At 39.5% G+C, this 25628-nt stretch overlaps 2 protein-coding genes across 5 annotated transcripts; one reads left to right on the top strand and one right to left on the bottom strand.

Annotated features, from left to right (window-relative positions):
- Nucleotides 1-926: 926 nt before the first annotated feature.
- Nucleotides 927-4436, bottom strand: LOC120798204 (zinc finger protein RFP-like). The gene is made up of 2 exons (XM_040142323.1): nt 3145-4436; nt 927-3031 (listed from the first exon to the last, which is right to left on the bottom strand). Exons 1-2 carry the CDS (start codon nt 3176-3178, stop codon nt 1404-1406), a joined length of 1662 nt encoding a protein of 553 aa, XP_039998257.1. The 5' UTR covers nt 3179-4436; the 3' UTR covers nt 927-1403.
- A 2286-nt stretch (nt 4437-6722) lies between these two features.
- On the top strand, nt 6723-25322 carry tspan11 (tetraspanin 11). Of its 4 annotated transcripts, XM_040142344.1 has the most exons (9): nt 6723-6875; nt 8645-8749; nt 9353-9460; nt 11526-11717; nt 14320-14394; nt 19626-19730; nt 20232-20390; nt 20772-20858; nt 22092-22221. In XM_040142344.1, exons 3-9 carry the CDS (start codon nt 9374-9376, stop codon nt 22167-22169), a joined length of 783 nt encoding a protein of 260 aa, XP_039998278.1. In that variant the 5' UTR covers nt 6723-6875; nt 8645-8749; nt 9353-9373; the 3' UTR covers nt 22170-22221. The 4 variants fall into 4 exon arrangements, with proteins under 4 accessions (XP_039998278.1, XP_039998296.1, XP_039998270.1 ...); XM_040142362.1 differs by lacking the exons at nt 8645-8749; nt 22092-22221 and adding an exon at nt 24069-25322; XM_040142336.1 differs by lacking the exon at nt 8645-8749 and having other exon boundaries at nt 22092-22215.
- Nucleotides 25323-25628: the final 306 nt, after the last annotated feature.

The following is a 25628-nucleotide window of genomic DNA, read 5'->3' as shown; positions in this document are numbered from 1 at the left end:
AATATAATGCATTTATATCCACACTGCAAACGGCCTTCCTCCTGGAAAATACTTCAAAACATACCCTACATCGGGACTTTTGATTTCTGTACATATAGTGTACCGTTGATGTCAGAATCTGTACCTCTTTCATTACTGACTCACTCACTCATACTGTGTCAAATTATTCAATAGCAACCTGCTTTGAAAAAAATATTACAGGACATTTGTCGCTAAAGAAGAACGGGCCTGTGTCCGATTAATAAAAGACAAAACACCATGAAACACACCAGCTTTTAGTCACAGTTATTGATGAGCTCCATCGGCGCTGCCTAAGAACAATGGCCCACGCATCACACTCAAGGATAATGTGTGCACACACAAATCAGTGTGGGGGCAGGAGCAGATAGGCAGGAGTCAAGAGTGAAAGAAGTGGGCAGACTACTATTGATTGACAAAGCTGATACCATAACAAAGACGTGAGGAGCTACTCTGTTGAAGTCGATTGTAAAATCGAAACTGTTGAAAACTGCGAGGAGCCAGGACTCACTTGGACAGATTTCAGGCAGTTGCCTCGTAGTTAGATGCGGCATTTATCTGTCTTTGTGCAAAACACTGAACCTGTTATCTGCTCCAAGAGTGGTGGCATTGTAGTGTGGCCCCTCTAGAAGCTAAACGTGTACAGGCAGCGTCTAAAAAGTGTAACAAAAAAACTACTAAATATGACAGGGGTATTGCAGCCAAGGGGTTGTATGGCAGCCTTTGCAGTGTTCAATCTACCTCAAATTCGCAAATTGTCCTCCAACTCAAGCTGTTACATTTTTATGAATTATGACCACTTTATGCATTCAAGAGTTGTTCAAATGCTTTACAACGACGAGGTTAATATTGTGACAGAGCTTCTAGGTAGGAATTACACAACAAAATCAGTCTAGATGTGTAGTTTATTAAGCAACACTTGGCAAATGGACAACTGCTCTTCATGTTAGGCCACTTTGAATTACTTGTAAATATTTCAACAATTGAAATGTGCTTTGAAATGTGCCAAACTTGCTTAAAAAATTAAAACTACATTACAATTATGAAACTGGTAACGTTATCCATTGTAATATAACAGGATCAAACAATATTATTGTGCAACATTAGTATCATTTTTTTTATTTTTTATTATTTTACATCTTCTCTATCTAAAGTACATTATAGAGAAAGGAAACTTAACAAAATACCACTAATGATGCAATATCATGCTTATTTTGAATATCTATGCATGTATTTGTCGAGATTTTTACATACTAAACAAGTTAATTTCATGTAACATGTGGCAGTTGCCGATAATACTTAAAGCAAAGATGTTGGGTGTAGTAATGGAGACCAAGTTTTAATTCCCCTGTGATCTCTAAAGGAGGAACAAAAAAAGACCTAAACTAGTCTGTTTGAGGTACAGGTGTTATGATGAGAGGGGTAGAGTTTCTTCCATTTTCCCTCACCTGAGGGCAGAAGTATGGATAAAGTTTCTCTGTAAAATGGCAGCCGGTGAAAGAATAGACATGTGATTTGGAGTCCACATCATAGAAAGCAACCACTCCCTCATCATAGTCCACAAAAATGCCCACCTTCTGAAGCTTTTCTTTCAGTGCGACGGTATCAGATATGTTTTTAGAGGTTCCATATGTGCCTCCATCCAAACCAAAGGTCCAAAAACCATCTGTGACGGACAGGTTTGCGCTTCCCTTTCTATCAATAGACTCCCTGACCACTCCAACGGTCCAACTAGTCTTTCCTGTCACTTGCACCTCAAAGTAAAACTTCCCCGTTGTGAATCCCTCCTTTGCCAAAACCTCTGGAAACATTTCAAATCTCTCCGGATTGTTGGGAAGTTCCAGTTTTCTGCCTTCATTTGTAACTTGTTTTCCATCTTGACTTATGACAAGTGAGCGGTGTGCTGTGTCAGGGTCAAGAGTCAAGTCCACTGCATGTTCTCTCATTCTTTTCATATTGATCTCGGGAAGCCCTCCCATTATTTCATCAACTCTCTGTTTCAGCAGAGTCAAGGCTCCTCTCACTGCCTCGAAAGACAGGTCACTGTGAACGCCAATGTTGGCGCAGTCCCTGTTCTGAGGTGAGCACAAGGTTGGGAAGCTCTGGAGAAAATGATAGTGATCCTCCGACTGTGACAGTTGCTTCAGCTGACTGCTTCTGCTTTCAAGCTCAGCAATTTCCCCCCTCAGTTCTTTGACAAAACCTTCCGCCTTTTCCTTTGTTGCTCTGTGCCTCTCCTCGATCACCTCAACAAGCTCAGTCTGGCTTCTCTGAATGGAGCAGCTCAAGTCAGTGAACACCTGCACGGTAGCTGCCTTCTCTTCCATGGTTTCTATCTGGCTGACATCAAGTGAGTTTTCAATCTCAGCTATCTTCTCAGATCGTGATTCTATCAGCTTTCGGATATTTGCCATCGCCTCGTCTTTTTTTCCCATCATTGTTTCATATTCTTCCTCGAGCGGGACAACACTGTGACTCTTGTGATCGGTTTTGAAACAAATGACACAAACACAGGCCTGGTCAGTCCTACAGTACAGTTCTGTTATCTTGTTGTGTGTCTTGCACATCCTGTCATCAAGATTCTTCACAGGGTCTAATAAAGTGTGGCTCTTGAGACCAGCAACTCTCTGATGGGGCTCAAGATGCACTTCACAGAAAGAAGTCAGACACATCAGGCAAGATTTAACGGCCTTTTTCTTTATCTCGGAGCAGATATCACAAAGAACGTCTGCTGGGAGTTGGCCGTCTGGAGTCGAGGCTTTGACCTGAACTAGCTTCTTAAACTCACCAGCTAACTCGGACATGATCGTGTTGACTTGGAGTTCAGGCCTTGCGGAAAATGCCCTTTTGCACAACGGACACTGGCAAGTGTCGGTGTTGTCCCAATACTTTTGGATACACGCACTGCAGAAGTTGTGTCCACATGGCGTTGAGACTGGCTCAGTAAACACATCCAGACAGACAGAACACAGGAACCTCTCCTCTGACAACAGACTGCTGGCAGTTGCCATATCTGCACAAGAACCAAGTAAAAATACACTTATAATGGCGGATACACTTAAACTCTTAAGTGATGACAAAGATGTAAAGGAAATGGAGAATGGGGGGGGGGGGGATTTAATTTACCTGTAGAGCTGCAAGTTTTAAAAGCAGCAAACATAAATGACGAGCAAATCCTCCGTAAGTTTCCGCATTCAGTTTCTGTTCAGCACGTTATGGCTGATAAGGGCCCCTCCCATCCTGCTCTGCCTCTGCTTATTATTCACTTCCTGGCCAAATTTAACTCTTTTGACTCCATTTACCAGGGAACCCCAGCGCGTTCAATACGAAATAAATAATAATCTTGGAAAGAATATAAATGAAACAATCATTTGCCAAAAATCAACCCCCCGTGACTTTTTTTTTTTTTTTTAGCTTACAGCTAATTTGGACATATCCTACAAATATTCTTGATATTGTGTCTTAATTTTTGACGTTGCAGATGTAATTTACCCAGAAGGACCACAACTATTTTCCCTCGACTTTTATGTTATTTCGTGAGATGAGGGGGAAGAGTTTGACAAAAAAAGTTTCTAGCTCTGTGAGGCTAGTTAATAGCACAGTGATGCATCGGGTTAGATGCTAACACCGGTAGGCTGCCGTGTCCAATGCTAATGCTTCCGTTTAGCAGGTATAATGTGAACAACAAATGTGAACCCTCGTGGTGGTGTTAAAGGAAAAAGTTGGGGATCTAAGTCCTTAAGGAGATCGGTGTCTGTAGAAAACCTTGTGGCAGTCCAGAGTTGCTGAGATACTTCTGCCTTGCCCCATCAAATACCTCGGGACCCAGATGTTGCGGTCCGTGAAAGGCGTAGCTACACAGCTGTTCCGCTGCCACGTGACTGAAGTCCGACTGCCCTCTCCGTGAGCAGGCTCTAGGATAAACGGATCACTTCGGACGGACGGATCTGCGGAACTATCTGTTCCTCGCCCTTGGAACTGGGTGACTCGCCTCGGTGTTCCTCAGTTCTCCGTCCATCCGTCGAGCTTGTCTTTCATTTGAGACTCGACTCGCCCCCGGGTCCCCAGACATAGATTGCCATCGCCGCCAGTGTTCCTCTGGATCTTCGCACGTGTGGTTGTGTTATGAGAGAGGGAAGGCTGTACCAATTTCCTGCTACACCTCACTGACACGCTTTTGTTTTTTTTTTATGTCCACGAAATTCTCCGGTTCTCTCGTAAGATTATTATCAGTTCACACTGGCTCTTTCCCAATCCAGGAAACAGTAGATAGCGCAGTTCTGTATTTCTCAATAAGATTCTTGTGGCCTGTTATCTCCTTCGAGATGTTGCACCTATCAGCCGCCCGAGTTGTGCTGCCGGGCTGTCATCCCTCCCCAACTTTCATCGAACTCGCACCCTGCAGTCTCTGGAGCGGCCCGTCCTGTCGTGTGGCCTCCGGTCGAGTCCGACCAGCAGAGGTCAGGCAAAACAAGCGGGAGCTGAAGGGCTCCAACTCTGCACAGTGGCACTTTGGCTGGGCGTCGAGCCCGTGGTCTGTACAAAACGACCGATTTAACAAGGCAAACACAACATCTACAAGGCTTCGAAACAGCATTATTTCCCTGTGTAATTTCGTCTGATTCATTATTTAACTTAAACCTGTCAAGCTCCACGTTGTCCCCCCATCATTTTATTTTAATTTTCTCCCTTTACCCTTTACTTTCACATATTCTAACCATTTCTCATCTTCTCTGTGCACAGTTCAGCTATGGGATAAATACCCAACTGTTTACCTAACAAGAAAGGCACACATCCAAACAATCAGATGTTAAAACTTGCCAAATATAATGTAAAATTCAAATGGTTCGATGCCTAACTCTGCACCAGCAAGTGTGGAATTCCTATTTTCTTTCTGTTTTTTTTTTTATTTTTTTGGTTTTTTGTCACTGTTTTTGCCCACAGACCTCTTTTCGCTTTGTCACTCACACGTGCGCACACCAACGCACACCACACTTGATTTCCCTTAACCAGTTTGTATTTGACATGCATGCTCACTCATGCCCAATTCCCACCCCCCTTGTGGGAGAAAGCATTAGTGGGCTTAGTGGGCTACAAAGCATGAGAGGTGATAAACTAGCAGAATGAGACTGGACACAGAGGCACTGGCTAGGTAAATAAGCTGGCTTTAGGGGAAACCGCATTTCAGTTTGTTCAACCATGTGTTCCCTATGCAAATATGGGCCAAATTCCTAACCATAGAATGACGACTTCTTGTAGTTTTTTTTTTTTTTTTTCCCCCACATTCTGGTTGGATGAAGTTTATTTTGGGGAAGCTTGACCTGATGGATGACATCCTCTGCTGGGTAATGTTGTTTCGGTAGACTGATTGTTGTCAGTGCAGGTGACCACTGCAGAGTTCCTCCCCCTGCAGCCATCGTCTACGCCTAATGGCTTGCAAGCTTATTGAATTACTGAGGTGGAAAAAAAGAGGCAAATACACGGCGAAGAGTCTGTATCGGTCAAAGAAGAGGTCTTGCCATGATACAGAAATGTCACATTAAAAAAAAAAAATCACTGGGCCCATTGGTTGGGCAGGGTGGTGAAGCGTCACAGAGACGGGGAGCTTTTATGCCATGGACATGGTTAAACACAGATACCAGAAGAAATACAATTATAACTTATTATGGTCTGGTGTTCTTGTTTCTCCTCGCCGTTTTTTTTAAAAACTAATCTTTTACAAATTTCTTGCATAAATTTCAGTTTGTGGGTTTTGCGTATAATAGCATTTCCATCATGGTGAGTAAATGAGCCCTGAATAAAAACAGCAAACACGTCTAGACAATCAAATCAATGTTCGTTAGCTCACTGCTGAAATACCAAATTGCCATCTCTTCCTCTGGGGTCACATAAGCGCTCTGCTCACTCATTTTGTAGTCTACTTTACATAATGAAGAGCAATTTGAAAATGAATTGTTAGTCTTACCGGCTTGACTGGAATTCATAATGAGATGTATCCAGGCTAAAAGTAAGGGCTCTCCTGTACTTTTATTAACAGATAATCATTTATGTACAAACTGGCCTTGCAAAAAAAAAACCCTACACACTAAATTCTAGGTATGTGATCTTTTTCTCTCTCTTTTCTCTCTGTTTATTTACGTACTCATCGGAGTGAAATTTTTTCAGGGGGTCCGTGGTTACATTGTAACCAAGGCTGTGCTGTCATGACACGGTGGTATTCAGCCTGTGCTGCTGCTGGTGGTAGCAGCTCCGTTTCCCTCGTCACTCCCTATTGTGACTATTTCCTCAGGTTCACACTGCGCTGCCTTCACGGACCGTCAGCAACGAAACGACGATTCAAAACAAAAAAGGGAATAAACAAATGTGTTATGTTTTCAGCAAAAAAAATTAAATTATCTGCATTTATATTTTTATTTATACACAAAATAAACCTTGTAGTTGTATTAACTGTATTTTGTTTGCGTTTGTATCTACCTACCTGGGGACTGGGAGTAGTAGCTAAATCCGGTGCAAAGTATCTCATGTTTTTATATGATATTAATTCGTACATAGTCCCTGGCAAATACATTTAAAGAAAAATATATATCGTTAGATTTGAAGCACAAAATTGTGCTTGGTATCAATGACTTGATTCCTTTCTGTAAGGCTATTATTTCTGAGTGTAAAAGTGCAACAATGTCTATCAACTCCGAAAATACGAGCTGCATCCAAATGCAGCATCCGCAGAAACCTGCCGCCGGACACCCTGAAAGCAACAAGCTTGACTGGACCAAAGGCTGCTGCAGTGCCGTACGCGCCGCACGCTGACGGGAATAGCGACCAAACCGGGTGATTTATCCTCACTGAACGCCGGTGTGGTGAGTATGTTCGTGGCCATGAGACGAAAACGTTAGTTCGTGGATATAACGGTGAGATAATTCGTTTAAACTTTGTCCTGCGCACCAACGACGCAGGTGGAGGGGTGGTTTTTTTTCAGGATGCCCGACCTTACACCCCGTCATGAAAAAGGGGCCAAGAAAGTTTGTCTTAAACCGCAACGGACGTATATTCCCCTCGATGTATGGGTTGCTTGTGATTCTGATGGACGACTGCAGTGGTCCAAGTCCAAATTTTTCTGAGGCAGGTCATGTCATTCCTAGAAGAAGCCGTGTCAGTAGGCAATTACCAGCGAGTAGACGCATCTGGACGAGCAACGGTCATTTAACAACAGTGGCAGGCCTCGGTACGAAAAGTAAAAACGCCGGCCTAGGTCGTTTAAAATCACTAACCAGGTTGACCAGAGTGTTAAAACCACCACATTTAAACAGGAAACTGTAAAACCGCAGGAGTTTTCTAGGCCAGTACGTGAGCTCGTTAAATTTCACGTACTGCTTCCTTTAGTGACAGATAAATCTTTAGCTAGTAGCCGCTTTGGGCGCATTAATATTTAAAGCAGAGTGGGTCACGGGTGATTTTTAATCAGGTAAGGCCAGGGCGGGAACTTCACTTTAGCCTGTCATGGCGTCAACTCAAGAATGTCTCAGTGTAGAGGCACTCAGTACAATTTTTGAGTTTTTCTTTTAGTTCTTCCAAAATGTCTTCTCCGGTCAAAATTCTGCAGAAATAGGGGCTGTCAATCTGCAAGGTTTCAGATCTTACCACGGAGTCGGCATTACAATATCATTATAGGGGTGGTTTACCTCAATTACAACAAACAAACAAACATTTTCTCTCACTTACCTCTAGTTCTGTTTAGTCTTTGAGACAGCTTGGTTCTATTTGCCGAGGTCTGGAGATATATCCATGTCTCAGGTTTTTGCTTTCTCCCGCAATGGAAGTGAATGCAGTTTCTCTTGGGGTGCTCACAGTGTTGAAAAAATTTGCTTTAAAAGAAATCCACAGAATGCACCGAAAAGTACAGTAAAATTGGAGCAAATTTTTCTCAAAGAAACAGTCTTTTATCTGTGGATTTTCTAGAGGAACGGGGATAGTTCATGGAACCACATGACCTCTTTTGATTTATTTATTTATTATTATTATTATTTTTTTTTTTTAAATATCTTACTACTGATGCAAATAAGCCTCCATTCACTTCCGTTGTACCTGGGTAAAGACAGATACAGTATTTAAAAACCTCTGCAAATGAAACCAAAATTCTGTGTATGCAAAGAAGCCACTTGAGGTAAGAGAAGAACTTTTTTTTTTTTTTTTTTTTTTTTTTACCCAGTCCTTTTAACAAACACACTAGCTTGTTTAAATTAAGGCATGGTTAGGTAATCCAGAATTTTTCAAACACTTTTCCTCAGAGAAAAATACGATGTACTCCTACTGTTATAGACATGTGTATGACTCCCTGGCCAACAAACACAATACGTGCACTATTTCTTTTTGGTGCTATCCACTGAAGGATATTGTTTAAATCAATGTTATGGCTCTAAGTGCCTCTCACCCCATTGCCTTTTATTTACAGAACTGAAACTGTACGCTCAATTACTGACTCAAAGGTTTATGGTCTGTTCAGTGCTATAAAAATCTAATAAAAGTATAGCAGAAGGAGATTCAATTAGAAAATCATCTAAACGGAAAGTTTGAATTTGCAGTGTGGTGACAGAAATGTGTCTTAAACTTTTAATTGTTGATGATTCAGGTTTTCTCAGTCATACCCGAAGGCCCTTTTGAGAATGCTACTTGACACTACTGTGCGATCATATGGGAGTTGTGTGCAGTTAGGAGGAGTAAACGTGAGGAAAATGTGAGAACAACACTTGAATCATTTTGTTTTGTAGACTATTTGACCTGGTGAAGGATGCAAACTGTAGATGCTCAGAAATTACTTACTGTTGCGATGAAAAACTATGGTATTTGGGGTTGTAGAGAAAAAACATGAGGATTATGAGAAGGAAAATAATTCAACTATACACTCTACATTTGTGGTCAAATGAGCAGTACAAATTTGCTATTTGTTTTTCACACTCTTTTAAATTGTTAGATTACTTTGTAACCAGACAGTTTATCAATTAGTTTGGGATCCACAGTTCATTTGCAATTTATTTATTGTTTTGTGCCACTAGTGTCATGACGTTTTGGTATTTAGGGGGAAAAATTGAGGTCAGTCAGGAAAGTGTTATGCTCGTCGTTCATCTACAGTCTTGCGGTGTCAAATTCTGTTACATATGAGACAATTATTTTGCACCAATCTTTTCTTTGTTTTTACTGAGCAGTATATATAGTTAACGAAATTAAAGTTTTGTAATATTAAACTTTGAACCTCATAAATTGCTGAAAATATATATTTTCACCAAAATACCTATTTTTGTATTTAGAAAAAAAAAAATCAAAAAATGTATACTTTCAGAACTGAACTGGAGGAAGGAAGATGTCAGCGGTTTATAAAGATGACCAGGAGGACTGGCTGACAGTGTGTCTCAAGTACCTGCTCTTTGTTTTCAACTTTCTCTTTTGGGTAAGTGGCAGTAAGTAGGCCATCATCTATTTTTTAAGATACCTGCACTCGCAAAAACTGATTTCACTTTTTGATCTGTTCACTTTTATTTACTTGCCTGATGTGCTGCTTAAACAGCATTAAATAAGCTTTAACCTCAACATCTTTTGGTAGCCAGTGAAAACACAGACAGGTCTCACAGTGACTGTAAGTATTAATAAGTCATGTTTTTAAAATAGAGAGTACAGTATGCGTAGGTAGAGCAAATTTTCACTAAAGCTTGTCAGTGAATGGGAAAATCATAGTTTGGTACTTAAAGATGCACAGTGAAAATGATTTAATGTTCTTTTAAAAATTGCAAGCAGAGAGACATTAGATGGAAGGAGCCATGTTTAAAAAAAAAAAAAAAAAAAAAAAAAAGGGAGAGGATTAAAGAGAGTTCTAAATCTGAAAAGGCTGAGCTATGGACTTGGCCCAAAGTGAGTCATAGATTATTTAGGGCTTGTCAGTGTACGATTGGGAACAGTGTATCAAACCTGCTCTCTGGCAGCACACTTCATGATACCGCATGATCTGTGTGAGGGAGAGGTTAAAGAGAGAAAAAGGATCAAGCTTTATAATTTTAGGCTTGGATTAATGCTCTGTCACCACCTTCAAATTCCTCTCTTGAGGAAACATATTGTGTTCCTCCCCTCGTTGGACTACAGGCTTTCATCTATATTTTTCCTTATCACTTTTTTAGACTTTTCTCTTTTTTTTTTTTTTTTTTGGTCCACCACTGCACCATCACAACATGCAACAGTCTTGGGGACAGTACATATTTTGTCAGGGCATAAAGGCTTTGACCGATGCTTATGGTAAGGTCAGAGTTTAATAATTTTGTTATAGTCTCTTTTCATCCCTGTGTTTTTAATTAATAAAGAGCAATATACAAAACTATTAACTAATCAACTTGCTTGAATGTGAATGCTTAAGTTTTTACTTATTAAATATAACTACTACTTTGTAAAACTTTGTAAAATTCTTATCCTAAGTAGGGATATATCACACACTACCTGTTCTGATATATCCATCATTTCTCTGTAAGGTAACATGTCACCAAAAACTGAGTTTGGAGCCTGCTGTGCCTGAATAGGCAGGGCGCTTTATGCCTTTCTTTAGAGAGATTATAATAGAGAGATGACAAAAAAACTAGGGTGGAGAGAGATGGATAACGACACACATCAAAGGTCCCCAGACAATTTATTATCAGTTTATCATTATTCAATGAGGCGTACTTGTCATCCTTGTTTTAACATAAAAAGAAATAGCTAAATGTGCTATAGTTTGGGAAGAGTCATTTCTCACCGGGCCCTATATGTATTCCAGTGTCGCCTCCATGGTTGAGCATGTGTTGTGGTGCATAAGGGGATTTTGCTTTTGATGGAAAGGGGAAGGCGGATGAAGGGGAGAGACTCTCTGACGCATTTCCTATCCGTCTGCCTGTGAACCTGATGAGATGAGAGGAACAGATCTAGACGCCACCCTGGGTTTGCTATCAAGGGTTGTTTGTAAGGAAGTGGTCATTATGCCTTGGCTTGACCTCTTAAGTCCCACTGCTCCTATGGCTGTTATTCTTAATGCCTGGCCACTTCCCTGTGTTTGTCTTTCTATTTTCTCTCTCTTCTTTCTACCCTCTCGTATGCCTCTCTTCACTCCCTTTCACTGTCTTCTTGGGTTGTTTGTTTTTTTATATCTGGGACTCATCCAATAGCATTGAATTCACTTCCTATTTATCACTTCCTGCGAAGTGGTATACTTTTTGGTCTTTTATTTGTCTTTCTTTAAGACTGAATTGACATGGCTCACTCAGTGTTTTCACAATATTTCCTTTCTCTTTCCAAGTAATCTATATCTCCTCTTTCCTCTTTGTGACTCATACTTTTCACCATGCTTTTATTGTGCCTTTATCATGTCTTTTCATCTTGTTTTCTTCTGACACCTTTTGCTACATCCATATTAGTTTTGTAGTATCTTTCTTTAACTTTGTACTGTCATATCTTTCTCACCCAACCACCTCCTCCATCCATCTCTGCTTCTCTTCCAGGTGGGTGGAGCTGCTGTTTTGGGTGTTGGAGTCTGGACACTGGTGGAGAAGAGTGACTACTTGAGTCTGCTGGCCTCCAGCACTTTTGCTGTCTCTGCATATATCCTCATCCTGGCTGGTGGCCTGGTGGTGGTTACGGGCTTCTTGGGCTGTTGTGCTGTCATCCGGGAACAGAGAAGCTGTCTGTCCACGGTGAGACAGGAGATCCTCAGAGGGGGTTTTCATTTGTACAAATGTGGGTATATGGTATTGTATGTATCTGATGTAGGAATGTGAATTTTAACAGTTACACAAGAGTGCTTATTTAAAATGATGATATGACTTGGAATTGATAACATGACATATTCTCTCGTTTACTTCTAATGATGAATGAGCCTGTGGTTTGTTGATATATACCCTGGCCGAGAAGGTGAAACATGTCAACAAACTATTGCATTTTCTGTAAGTGTCATTGCCGTATCTCTTTTGCACTTTGCAAGACTAAAAATTTCCATTCACTATTCACTCTATTTCTCAATTCCATACTACCTACTAATGCTACATGGTGTATGCTATCTATAGTTGTTTGTAGTATGCTTTTCTTGCAGTTAGCATACAGGAAATTAATGTACTTTACTATTTTGTACTAACAAGAAATGATACAAGATGCACACCATTGGACCTCAGTCAAATTGCAAATTTGGAACGCTACCTTAATTTGGAAAACGGGAAGAGTTTTGCAAAGAATTGAAACTTTATTTTTTGTTTTCTGAGAGGATCCTGGAGCTTCTTACCATTATCCAAAATTTGTTTTCACCTTTTCCGCTGATAAACAGCTTCTCAATTTTCAGCACGCTATGGTGGGACAATAATGTTCATCAACAGCACACTCAAAAATCAAGCAGATTAAGTACGCCTTCTGGCAGGTTTTAGTATACTGAATTTTGTTACTTTTTTGGGCGTGAACACGCCGAATACTCAAAATCAGGATAGAATTAATTTATGGATGGAATAAGGACAACAAATTACCAGTCATGGACTGAAGGGGTGTCCAAAGTCATTCTGCTGGTAGGAGCTTTTAAGTCAAGGCATAAAGGACAGCAGTACATTGTAGGAAAACATCTGTCAAACATTCTGATATGGAAAGGTTGGCGATTCCTTACGTTGCCCGTGTTGGAAATACTGTGTAGCTATACTATGTCATAAGTTATATAATTTGAATGATCATATGGGCAACAGTGCTGATGGTCCAAGCTGCTGGTTAGTTGTCCCAGATTGTCTACACTGAGAAGCTATATGCTTGCCCACATGTACTACATAGCTATTCAATAATATCATATGGAATTCATCCGTGCTCTCCTTAGTCTAAGGTCTATCACTGGATGCTGAAAAATGGCTCTGACAGGGCCCTTACCGCCCAATGAAAGAGAAGCATGCGGGAGGTGAACGTTCACTGCCGCAGGACTATTTATAGGTCTATCTATCTACTGTTGATAGAGCAATAGGAGAGAGGGGCTTGCAGAAGGGAAGAGGTGGATGTGTAGAGAATTTGGAGTCTTTGGTATTTTGGTTGAATACCAACTGCATTGATGTGCTATTTATAGATTAGTTTTGGGAGATTAATGAGAGATGCCAGTGTGTGTGTGTGCATGTGCATGCAAAGAACGGTTGAAGTTAGCAATTTGTGTGGGCAGTAGAAACAGACACTGGAGTGTTTTTTGAAATCTTGTAACCAAGAGATACAGAGCAGACTATGTTTCTGCCTGACATGATAACTGCAAAACAGAAGAGAATATTTGCTTAAGGGTCATAAATATTAATTCACTGAGATCATTGCATCCCTTCAGCTGTTCATTTGACTAGAAGTTCGCCATCACTTTGTTTCCCGTGTCGCATAGGGTCGGTAGTAACATCTGTCTCTCCATAGTAGTCTTGAGTGAAGCAGAGCTGGTGCTGCTTTCAAACTGTTGTTTCCCGCTCTGCGACAGGTGGGCCTTTTTATTAGTTGTATGTGTGTGTTTGTATTATCTGGCATGGCCTGTGTTTGTGTCAAGTATGTTGACAATTGTCTGAACAATGAAAAGTTTGTGCCAGGAAAGCTGAAGATTTGATCTCACTCATTCTGCAACAGTCTGTCAGTACACTCTAAATGTGTAGGCGATCTGTTCGATACACACTTTACATAACTATGCTCTGCATTTCAGTACGTACAATGGTGTTTATCATTGAGGATGAAACTTACAATTAGGACCACCAGTTTTTAGCTGCTGAGGTATTCATTTTTTAGTTTTTAATTACACTTATCTGATGTCTGATTTTTTTTTTTTTTTTTTATAATCCTTTTTTTCATGAAGAATACAAATCAATTTTTTTGCTGGGGGTGATGGTTAATATTTAAATCACGTTAATTTAGTTTTTAGTTCTTTAGTTCTAAGATGGTGATTTGAAGTTAATTATGATACGTAATGGAGCTGGTCTCAAGCAGCGTGGAGAGCTCCTTAAAAATGCCCAAGGGGAAACGTGATTCTACCATCTGTCAAATTGCTTTCTGGTTGTCTCTTTTTGTGCAGCATTGCCATCTGTGTTAGAAGTGACGGATGAAGCACAATGACAGTTGATGGAAGATTTTATTGAGCTGTCATGAGTAACAGTAACTTCCTCAAATGAGTTAGCCGGGCGACAACTGTGCTTAAGTCTAAAATGTTTGGATGAATTGAAGTCTTGTTTCTAATTTATTGAATTGCTCCCTTCCCATCTCTCTCTCTCTCTCGCTCTCTCGCTCTCTCTCTCTCTCTGTCCCTTTTCTCTTCCACAGTATTTCTTCTGCCTGCTGTTGATCTTCTTGATTGAACTGGTGGCTGGAGTTCTGGCTTATGTATACTACCAGAGTGTAAGTGATCATACCTTATTATTTACTTATAGTTTTATAGTTGAGTGGTGCTTTACAACGAAGATCCAAGTTGCCAAAGCAAGTTCAGTAGTTCATTTGCTGGCTGCTAGCCTTTTGCTGCGTTCACGCTGTATTAGAAGAAAGAGTTAAAGACTTTAATTTTTCTGTCCAAATGACCACCATCAAATCAGTCTGCTATGTGTCTCATACTAAAATTTTTTTTACACTAGGTAACAGATAGAAAGTAAATTTTAGACAGGTAGCAGTGAGCGTGTTTTGTTGAGTCAGGGTTTAATTGCTTTTTGGGTTTGAGTGTTACTAGTTTGTGTTGGTCCTCTGGGTGTACATTGAATAGTAGCACTTTCTGAGAGAAGAAAATTTTGAGCTATGAGCATTTCCCCACATGTTCAGGGCTGCTGCCTCTCCTGTTGAAGGAACTAAAGCATTTCTCTATAGGAATTAAAGTATCCAAGGAAATTTTAAGTTATTTTAAGTTTTTATTCACGATGTTGTCAACCATTATTCTTACCATATTTGTTAAAGAAAACTGGCAACGCTTATTGCGCTTATAGTCCGAAGTCTATTCATTTCACCAAATAAAATGTATGAGATTTACTGAAAATATATGTGGATTAGCTTAATTTGTACAGATGATCATGATCATGGTCATGAGGGGAGCAGCGAGACCTGTCCAGCGCTTTTCATAAGAAAAAGACTTCACGAGTGACTTATTTTCATTAAAACACTGATTGTTGATTGGCGGGTCATTTCTTTTGCCAACTTACCTTTCCATTTGAGATCAAGCCACCTCTTCGATTTTTTTTTTAATTTTTTTTTTAAAATTAATTAATTAATAATTTTTTTAATTTAATTGGTGGGGGGGCGTCACACTGTAGCTGGCTTATCGCACATTCAAAAACCTTATGTGCACACCTATTTTTTTGAAAATTGCGAAATGTGCGAAACCTACGTTTTCATACTCCTAGGCTGTGAGTCCGATCTGTACAAAACTTCGTGCACAGAATCTATGGACCGTCATAAAAAAAAGTTATTAAAAGAATTTTCATGATCTAAAAAAATGCGCAAGTTATAAAGGAACAGCTTCCTTTACATTGCAGTCAAAATAGGAAATGCTGCATGTCTTCGGAACAATCACTCCTAGTAAGACAAAACTCGGAACAGTAGTTTCCCATGGTCCACTGAGGCTCTGTAAAGAGTTTGGCACCAATCAGCCACCAGGTGGCGCCTTTGTTGCAAAACTATGAAATATGTTAGTTGTTTTTCCAAACGACTCTTAGGCTGTAAGTTAGATCTGCATAAAAATGTATACATATCATCTATGTAGTCTCTTGATCACAAGTTATTAAGAGTTTTTATACTCTGAAAAATGCAAAAGTTATAAAGGAAAAACTTGTACTAATACAAAGTCAATGGACTGCACTTTTATAGCACTTTTCTAGTCTCATTTACCACTCAAAGTGCTTTACACTATTGCCACATTCACCCATTCACACACACATTCATACAGCGTTATTTTCTATACATACAGCGCTTTCTACACACACACACACACACACACACACACACACACACACACACACTCACACACGATGATACATCAGGGGAGCACACGATGATACAACATGCAGACAGGTGGAGCCTGGGCTTGGACCACCGACCCTCTGGTTATTAGATGACCTGCTCTACCTCCTGAGCCACAGCCGCCTTCCCAAAGGAAGTGATGTGATATCTTTACATAGTTCTGTGTGATTAACACGAAACTCGGGCCAGTAATTTGCTGAGCCACACTGGGGTTTTGCGCAAAATTTGGTGCATATTGGCCACTTGGTGGCTTTTACACAAAGTTGAAAAATATACAAAACATATTTTTTAAACTAATTTTAGGTTGAAGTCCAGTTTGAATAAATTGTTACACATAGCGTCTAAGGACCCCTTATAATAGTCAGATCACTTACCCCAAAATTCGGTGAGTCGCAAAAGACTCAGCCTTTAAAGATATGTAATTAAAATCTATAGTCTCAAATAGACAAAGTGTAGTAAAATATTCACTGAAATGTTTATTTTGGATGTTTTCTTTTCAATAGTTTTAAATAAGACATGCTAAATAGCCAAAAGTCTCAAAATTTACCAGTGTATGAAAAATCAATGTTTTATTACCTGTAGTGTCTACTACCCAGTATACAGTTATGCTTCGGTCCAGTACCTCAATTTGTGCTACAGAACAGTGGTTGAGTAAATGAACTTTTCTTTCCACCGCTGCCCGTAACTCACACCCTCCTGAAAGACAGTTTTAGAAGAAGTACTCCGATCCTTTACTTAAGTAAAAATTCCCAAGAAAATAATCTAAAAATACTCCATAACAAGTACCTGCATGGTTATGTGATTCAAAAACATGTTGCCTTACTGGTGTCACTATGACGGACAGTGACACACCTACATTTAATCAACACCACCACATGTAACTCATAGCAAGTTTTACACAGATGGTAACTGTACCCTGGTTTGGATTTCAATCGTGGGGCAGTGGTTGTTTTCTTGTTACTTGACTGTATTATGTATGTGTCTGTCTATAAATAAATGTTTTTCAAAGAAATATGTTGTAAAAATGTAATTTAAAAGATTTTATGCAATTTTCTTCGGCAATAAATTTAAACTTGGAATTGGATTATTTTCTTTGTGTTTTTGAAGAGCTTAACTACAGCTGAAGTGAATTGAAATTATGTCAGAAGGCATTTTGATGTTTGCTGCAATCATGTTTTTTCAGAAATATTAGATTTAAAATTTATTTTTAGGGGTCCAAGCCCGCAGGGTGCTAGGAACCCTATTGTAATCGCACAGGTTTTTATTATTTAGGGGTCCCAAGCCCAAGGCGGCTGGGGCCCACATGTATCAAGTGTATAATTTGTTAAGTCATGTGCATGAAAATCTCATAAGATTACTAGAAGAGCTATAATGCCATGTGCCTTATTTATATGAATGTATAGACACTCCTGTTTCTTATCTTGGCTTATGTGACCCCTTTGAGATTTCGGTGCAATATTTGGCTTTATTTCTCTCTCTCGTCATTTTAACCTATGTGAAAAGATTTCCCAGTGGTCTCAGTTCCGTCTCATAGGACATGGGTGATGATGACTCATGGAGAATCTACAGTAGATCTTTTAGCTTTGCTCTTTGCTGTCCTTCTATGTGTCTGGGCGCTCAATGTTTGCCACCTGCTCTGAGTGTTCAGTCTCTGGAGTTTATCTAACACACAGTTCTTAGGATCTTGCTATCTTACAAACATGTGCCTTTCAGTCTGGTAGGACTGAAAGTGCACCACTCAACCTGTGGGCAAACTCAGAGATTTATTATAATGGAAAATGGTTCAGCACACTGCAGAGCCACTTTTAAAGATAAGGGCTCTCATCCACTTTGGATATGTGCGTGTGCGCGTGTGCACACACCAATATATACACACATCAACGGCTATATTTAAAGTCTATTTTTTGCAATGTTTGTTCATCTGGCTTTTCAATCACAGTGCTCACAGAGGCATGGTACTTGCTACCTGTCTATTTTGCCCTTATCCTCTCACTCTTTCACTTTTGTCAAGCTTATGACTTCAACACTCTCACTCCTTATAGTCTTTGCTACTTGACATTGTTGCATTTATCTTCTGTTTGTACTTTATCTGTTCGATGTGCAGGAGTGCACATAACTTTTTTGGCCTGGTTCTCGAGGGAGCTCCTGAATGTATTGCTTCATACTCACCATTTATTCAGCACAGTTATCCTACAAGCTGTTGTCATCACTACCCTCCTGACTGCTCTCCTCACTATCTTCCTCCCTATGGAGGAAGATCAAACATGGCAGATGATGATGTAGGCCTACTTCATTCTTCCTGGTTGAGCCTGCGATAAGCTGTTTGCATCCATAAGTCACAGCTGTCAACAGCTGCCTTTGGTCAAAACTCCCTGTTGTCATCTTAGACAAGTAGATGTGCACCAGAGAGGAAAGGCAAGAGTCTGACAGTCAGAATCTGTACTTGCTTTTTATATATTGAGATGTGAAAATCCCCTCTCCCATGCAGCACTGCTCAAAGGCAGTGTAAGGGATTAAAAAAGGACATTCTGAATGTTGGAGTACCTATCTGGATTGTTTGTCTTTGCTATGTTAACCAAGTCATACAAAGAGCAAGCTGTCAAATGTTTTCCAGCTTGCTTTAATACATCAATTTTCTTGCAGTGAAGTCTCTGTTAACAGACAAGCTGGAAAACATATTTAGAAGGATTTTTCTAGGTGCTGTGTTGCCAAAACTGGAACTACGGAGGTCTTGCATTTCTTTAGGCCAAGTTGAAGGATCAAAAATTAAGTTGATCACATGACTTGAAGGATTCATATCTGCTTTCGAACTCATGAATTACACCTCTCAGTACATTCACCTTCTCCCTGTCAGCATCAGCATTTGGAACAGTCTCTTTACTGTACTTTGCTTCGCTGTCAAGCAGAGGCGTCAGCTGTCCATTAGATAGGCAGATTATAGTTAGAATCTCTCGCTGGAACCTGAGGGAGATGAACTTTAAGATGTTTCCAGTGTCAAACATTGGCTAAGAAGCACTGAACACACTCTTTTCTGTGAATGTTTTTGATGTTCAGGTTCAGCCTGGCATTTCTTTGAAGGTTGTGGAATACCAAAGAAATTACCCAATGTGGCTTGCGTTTTGGACATTAAGATGAATGGATGAAAATCCTTAACCAGATAAAAAGTGAGCAAGGTGTAATGTAAACTAGTTGTAATGTAAGCTACTTGTTGGAGGTAAAGGTAACCTTGCTAAACTGGGGGAAAAAAAACACACCCACCTAATCACGAAAAAGGGCTAAGTTACACGATTAACACCAGATTAATATATAAGACATTTGTCATAATGGCTATCTTATATCTTACCAGTAATGTATTGAGAAAATCCTAATGTTTCTACTGTGTTCCAAAAATGGTAAGCAAAAGCGCCTGTTTTTGTATTATCTGCTGTGCTTCCTTTATTTTGACCATGCAGGTGCACCTGTGCACCAGTTATGTGCGTCCCTGTCATGTGTAATAAATGAAGCAGCTTGTAGTTACAAAATAAATTCTGTTCTCTCCCATGAATACAACCCCCGCACCCACCTCTGTCTAACAGACACTGTTCATCACTGTCTGCTTATGCTGTCTCTCTTTTGTTCCTCATTTCCAGCTGAGTGAGGAGCTGAAGCAGCATCTCAACCAGACTATGACAGAGAACTACGCCCAGCCAGGGAAGGAGACCGTCACATTAGCAGTGGACAGACTACAACAGGATGTATAGGCTATATTTACAAAAATCTCTGAGGTTTAGTTTAGTTTATGTAAAATTATATGCTGCACCTTTCTTTATCTAGCATAGTCAAGTATAGTCACACTTTGTTATAAATTCATTTTCACTCATTACTCTTTTAGCAGCTACCATATGTGAGTTAGTTTTTAAAGTATGTTTAAATTCAGTAAAAGGAATTGCTCATAGCTCTGCGTTATCCATTGGGGTTTGCACAAAGTATTGTTCCAGAAATGAAATAGTCAGAGCTAATTAGTAATTTTGTCCAAGCCCCTTTTAAGGGAGGCAACATCACTCTCTTTAGTTGCAAGAATTGTCCAAGTTTACAGAATACTGATTTGAGGAAGTGGTTTGATGTTGCCAAATAAATGAATGAGTTAAACCTTAAAAACAGGCTCTCCTATTATGAAAAGAAGAGGGATATGTGCTTTTCTTACTGTGTGACATAATGAAACCAAACATTTTGCTTTCTTCTTTTTGACTCTCTAGTTCAAGTGCTGTGGCAGCAACAACTCCCATGATTGGATGGTGAGTGTATACATTTCGTCAAAGCAGGCAGAAGGCAGGTTTGTGCCTGATAGCTGCTGTAAGACCATCACCCCTCACTGTGGCAAGAGAGATCACCCCTCCAATATCTACAAGGTGGAGGTCAGTGGACCAAATGCTTCTGGAAAATAAATTGCTAAATGACGCATCATATTCTATCCATCATTTGCAAAGATGTAAACGTGAAGAAATAACCTCAGAATCAAACAAACACATGCCATGAATGATGAAAAAATGTGTAGTTTTTGCCTTTTTTTTATTTTTATACATTACTGTTTATCTGTTTTATCTACGCTGTTTATGCACTTTTGCTTAAAGTAACAAAAATGGGTAAAAGTGGTCTTTAGATAAATATGCTGCTTTAATAAACCCACACGTTCCCTGTGGATGTCTTTTTGATTGCTCAAGGGTGTGTTTAGTGTCTGCTCCGTTGTTTGTATTGTCTATTGTATGATTTGCAACTTTGATCCTTTGACTCTGCAGGGTGGATGCATCACTAAGCTGGAGCGGTTTCTGGCGGACCACCTGTTGGTCATTGGTGCTGTGGGAATAGGAGTAGCCTGTCTGCAGGTAAGTAAAATATGATATGTGGTTTAGACATTGGTTGAAGAAGCAGAATACAATTCTGTCTTCATCCTGAGTAAACTGTACTAAAAGGGAAAGTAGGAAGCCTAATTTTTATTTGATCAAAAATGAGACACTGCCTTTACATTTGTGAATGAAATTCTGCCCTTTGTTGAATAAAACCTTACAAAACCCAGACAGATGGGTTTCAATCTGTCCATTACTGAAAATGTACCATCGCAGGTCAACAACTTCTAAATGGGCACTTCTTTTCATCTCTCTTAGTCATCATTATCTGATTTTGTTCATTCCTGTTATTTGATTTGTTCCAGACTGAGATGGACTCAAGCTTTTAAGCCTTACAGAGCCCAAGGAGGCATACAGGGGTGGTTTTTTCAAATTTTGTGCTGGCTTACAGCCCTCTTACGGCTGTGCCCACTCTTTGTAAATTAACTTGAGGGAAACCTGAGACAAAACAAACCTGCATTTATTCTTTCAAGTGGTATTTGTAAGACTGATATTCCCTTCTATGCCAGCCATTTTGCATGCTGTATACCATTTTAATCATGCACAAGGGAACTGAGAATAAGGCCTGATGTCCTGCTGACATACGGCCAGAAGGTCTCCGTTGTAATAATCAAGGCTTGCAGCAACTAAAGATATCATCACTCATGTGATCTCTGTGATGCTTAAGACTGTTGACAAGGGAATTTAAGAACACAGCTTTCCATCAGCTGAATCTGCTGTGAATAATTTTTTTTCATCCCCAAATTGTCTGAAGGGATTATGTTAAACATGTGAATGTGGCACTGACTATTTAGATCATACCTAGTGAAAATTTTACCTACGTGTGATTAAGAACGATTTTAACACTTTTCGGTCCAAGCATATGTTTGTTTTCCTTTTGTACTGTGGGCTTACTGTATGTCTTGTCTTTGTCAACTGTACCACTCTGTCTTAATGTTGATGTATTTTCCTGTCTCTACTAACTGTTAGACTGACTGCAATAATGTGGGTGTGTCAAAATTCAAGTGAAATCAGAGGGGCTGGGGTTTTCATCTTTTTACATTTATGTCTTTTTTACCACATTAACTTGGCTTTGGTGCATTGTACTATATGTCTGTGTCTGTGTGTGTCTGTGTGTGTGTGTGTGTGTGTGTGTGTGTGTGTGTGTGTGTGTGTGTGTGTGTGTGTGTGTGTGTGTGTGTGTGTGTGTGTGTGTGTGTGGTGTCACTGTAGCTGGCTGGGGCAGCCTTGACAGCCTGCTTTATCTATCTGCTCTATAAAGAAGAGGAAGAGGACTTCGGTACATTGTGATTTAGCTCTAGAGCATCTTTGTGGTTTAATCAACTGGAGAGACAAGGTTGGAGGACAATGTGGAAATTTGATATCTGTCTGCATGTTTGTCCTCGTGTGACTGTCTGCTGTGTGCTAAATGGGAAATCTGTGTGCTGCATGTATACTAAATGAACATATCTATTTTCTTACGTAATCTTTGCTGAGTGCGAAGCATGCAGCTGCCTGGCTATGGCTGTATATTGAAGATTGTTGTTCTGCTTATTGTAAAAATGGGCTGTTATGGGTGATAAGTACACTTGATTAATCAAAACTTAACTGCATCTGCTCAATGATGTGGTTAGCAAGAGTCATGTTCCGTATCGTTATACAAAAGTTCCTCATTTCATAAAGAACCTGTGCTGACAATAAAAGGAAAAATATGGTGATGTGTATATTTACAGTATATACTGAGGTTTTGCTGTATATTCTTAATGGAAGATTGACTGAAAATTCAATCCATATCATCAGGGCCTTACTATATTTTTGTCGTAAGGTGGTAACTAGGTGTAGGGACGGATACGGAATTAAATTAAATTAAAAACAGTTCTGTTTTATTCTGATATTTGTATATCAGCAGAACTAACTACCCTTCCTATGTGGGTGTTTTTTTTTTATAATTTACTGAAATTGAGAGTAGAGATAATGCCCCACACTTACATGATTTTATTTTTTGTATTTACATATCTCCAAGTACATTATCATGTAGGTAAAGCATTGGTGTTGCTGCTATAGTTACTCACAATCTAAAATAGACTAAGTTATCATGAACTTGAAGTTTCTTGAAGAGCGATTCAAATGTTGACTAGAAGTATGTTTCAGGTGAAGTAGATCTCAAGAAAACAAAAAGCTGAGAGGCTGTTCTTTTCACTTTTTCGTCTCATGTTATAATTCTCTGAGCCAAAATATCTGTCTTTTTCCGGGCTTCTACATATCCATCATTGCTGGAGAAGGAAGGAAAAAAATCAGAAACCTACCTGAAGAGAGATTGTGATGAGTCAAAACATAATGCTGATTCGATTTATAAGGGTTTCCCAGAGGGCTTTTAGAGAGACAAAGGTTGAATCTAGGCACCCGACTGTTTATCCATCAAACTTGGCAGGGTCAGTGGCTTAGGTCATTATCTGTTCCTAGTGTTCTTCCTTTATTTTTGGACCTTTTGTATAGCAGTGGATAGTGTAGTGCTTTCGTAACTTGTCTCACAGGTTCTTTAAGGTTCTGCATGCATCCATGGGCTTACCCTAGTGCCTTACCCTACAGTTTCATTTGATAGAACTTTGTGTTGAAATACCATTCAAGTGTTAAAAGTCTGACCTTTTTTTCTTTTAATTTTTCAGAATTTCCTTTTTATAATTTCCTTTTTCTAATCAACACCAGCGGAAGCATGTAGTTACATGGTCGGAGACTTTTTTGAATACACGGTCCAGCAATTCAGCTTTTTCAAAACTGCAATATTAAATAATCTGACACATTATTGGATACATAAATTTTTCAGCCAATACAACTTTATATTGCTTGGAATGATCTTTTCAATCTAATCCCAAATTTCAGTAGTAATCCTGTATAGTAGTTGTGATTTTTGTCACCAGATTATTTGGAGTTTAGTTTTGGAAAACAGAATACAAAAATGAATATTTATACATGAATCAGCTTTTTTACCCCACCCGAAGTGCTTTATTTTGAATCTGCTTGCACACGCTTGTGCAAACGTGCTGCCACAATAATGGCTGCTTGACTCCTGACATCCCCATAGTAACCAGCTACATACTTTCCAATGCTCTAAAACCCCATCCCCTTTAACCCCCCTCTATCAATTAAAGCTTCCTGCAGTTGTCCATGGTGACTGAGTAGCACTACTGACGCAACACTTCCTTTTTCCAGATCTGTGGGATGGTGTTCACCTGCTGCTTGGACAGAAGAATCAAGATGGACTCTTACTGAGGACACCAGGCCCCCAACACACCACCTTCAACTGGAAATGGAACAATGACCTACTGAAACCTGACTTTAACCTCTGAATTTCGAACTGACCTGGAGATGTAAGCAAAATACACGGACATGTTTCAGGTCCAACCACATTGCAGCCAGAAACACATTGGGCCAATGAGCAGCCAGGCTGATTTGTGGTTCCTTTTTACGGTATTGTACTTCAATTACACTGTACTTCAATCCAGGCTTATACATCTCTGATACCTGACTGAGATCTAGGCTTCCTGGAACATCATGTCTGGTTGCATCATTGCCTTGGCTGAGATGCATGCTTTAGTTTGAGCAGGACTGAAGAAAGGGCAGGGCGATCCTTACTCGCATTCTACTCAATTAATGATAATGCAAACTGATTTACGATGTTTTGACCGTGCAGAATTATATAATAGGGTTTTCTGGCTATTCTAGTGCTTGAGTAAGCTGAGTGAGAACACTGTGCACACTGGTGTTAATGGCGAAAGGTAACTTACAGTTGTACCCTCTGTAAACGAAATGTGCCTCTTTCACAATTCTGATGGTAAATGATTATGTAAAGTATTCATTCTGTACCTGAAAACTTTAAAGGGAGCTTGCATGCACTGTGACAAACGGCAGCAAATTAAATATAGTTTACTATCTTTATATTTGTATTTATCTCTGTATTGCTGACAATAGCACTAAATTTTGAACTGTATGATGGTTATTAAGCTTAACAGGGCAATACTGGTAATACTTAAATGTATGGCTACGAAAATAAAGCATTTCCAGACAGTTCAGTAAGTAAAAGGAAAAGTGAAAGTCATTTTGTTTGCCAGATCGCTGAATTTATGACTCCACCTAGTGGTCATCATTGATCATATACTTCACTTTGTGCGCTATTATAACTACATGCTGCACTTAGTTCTAATACCATATTATGAAATTCAGAATTTAATGATCTATTAAAAGTAACTATTTATCTCGATGTGTGATACTAAGATATATATACATTTCACCTTCTGTGAACTTTAGGTTTAATTCCATACTTTCCTTAACACATTGACGTTTCATTCCCTGCAGTGAAGATGTTTACCTTTCTAAGAGCCAAAGAAACCAAGGACTATTCAAAATATTGATCTGCATAAATAAATATAAATAAATGTTTCCATTAAGAAACTGCATCGTGTAAAAGACCAGCAAGCTATGATCCCATGATTGCTGTTTGGCAGTGCTCCAGTCGATGAGATTATGATCATGGGGACATTATGTCAAGTTAACTCATTTCATTTATATAGGCCAGAGTGACAGCTTTGTCCCAGAGGGCTTTATACAGTTTATCTAGCATATGACATCTCTCCATAGATCCATATACAGTATGTAAAGGCAAGGTCATGTGGAGTAGTAAACCACTAGAGGGAGACAGAGGTTTTCCATTTGCAGTGGAACAGATTTGTATTTCCAATTAATCACGTGAAATATTCCTGTTAATTTGACAAG

This window comes from Xiphias gladius, chromosome 2, assembly GCF_016859285.1.
Source record: "Xiphias gladius isolate SHS-SW01 ecotype Sanya breed wild chromosome 2, ASM1685928v1, whole genome shotgun sequence".
Lineage (NCBI taxonomy): Eukaryota > Metazoa > Chordata > Actinopteri > Istiophoriformes > Xiphiidae > Xiphias > Xiphias gladius.
Note: the sequence above shows the minus strand (reverse complement) of the source record. Positions and strands in the feature narration are given on the sequence as shown.

Bases quoted from the DNA above. Each gene is read 5' to 3' on its own strand.
- LOC120798204 (XM_040142323.1), bottom strand. From the start codon at position 3,178: ATGTTTGCTGCTTTTAAAACTTGCAGCTCTACAG. The intron at 3,032-3,144 runs GTAAATTAAATC...GTTCTTGTGCAG, and splicing joins TAAAACTTGCAGCTCTACAG to ATATGGCAACTGCCAGCAGT.
- tspan11 (XM_040142344.1), top strand. From the start codon at position 9,374: ATGTCAGCGGTTTATAAAGATGACCAGGAGGACTGGCTGACAGTGTGT. The intron at 11,718-14,319 runs GTGAGACAGGAG...TCTCTTCCACAG, and splicing joins AGAGAAGCTGTCTGTCCACG to TATTTCTTCTGCCTGCTGTT. The intron at 14,395-19,625 runs GTAAGTGATCAT...CCTCATTTCCAG, and splicing joins CTTATGTATACTACCAGAGT to CTGAGTGAGGAGCTGAAGCA.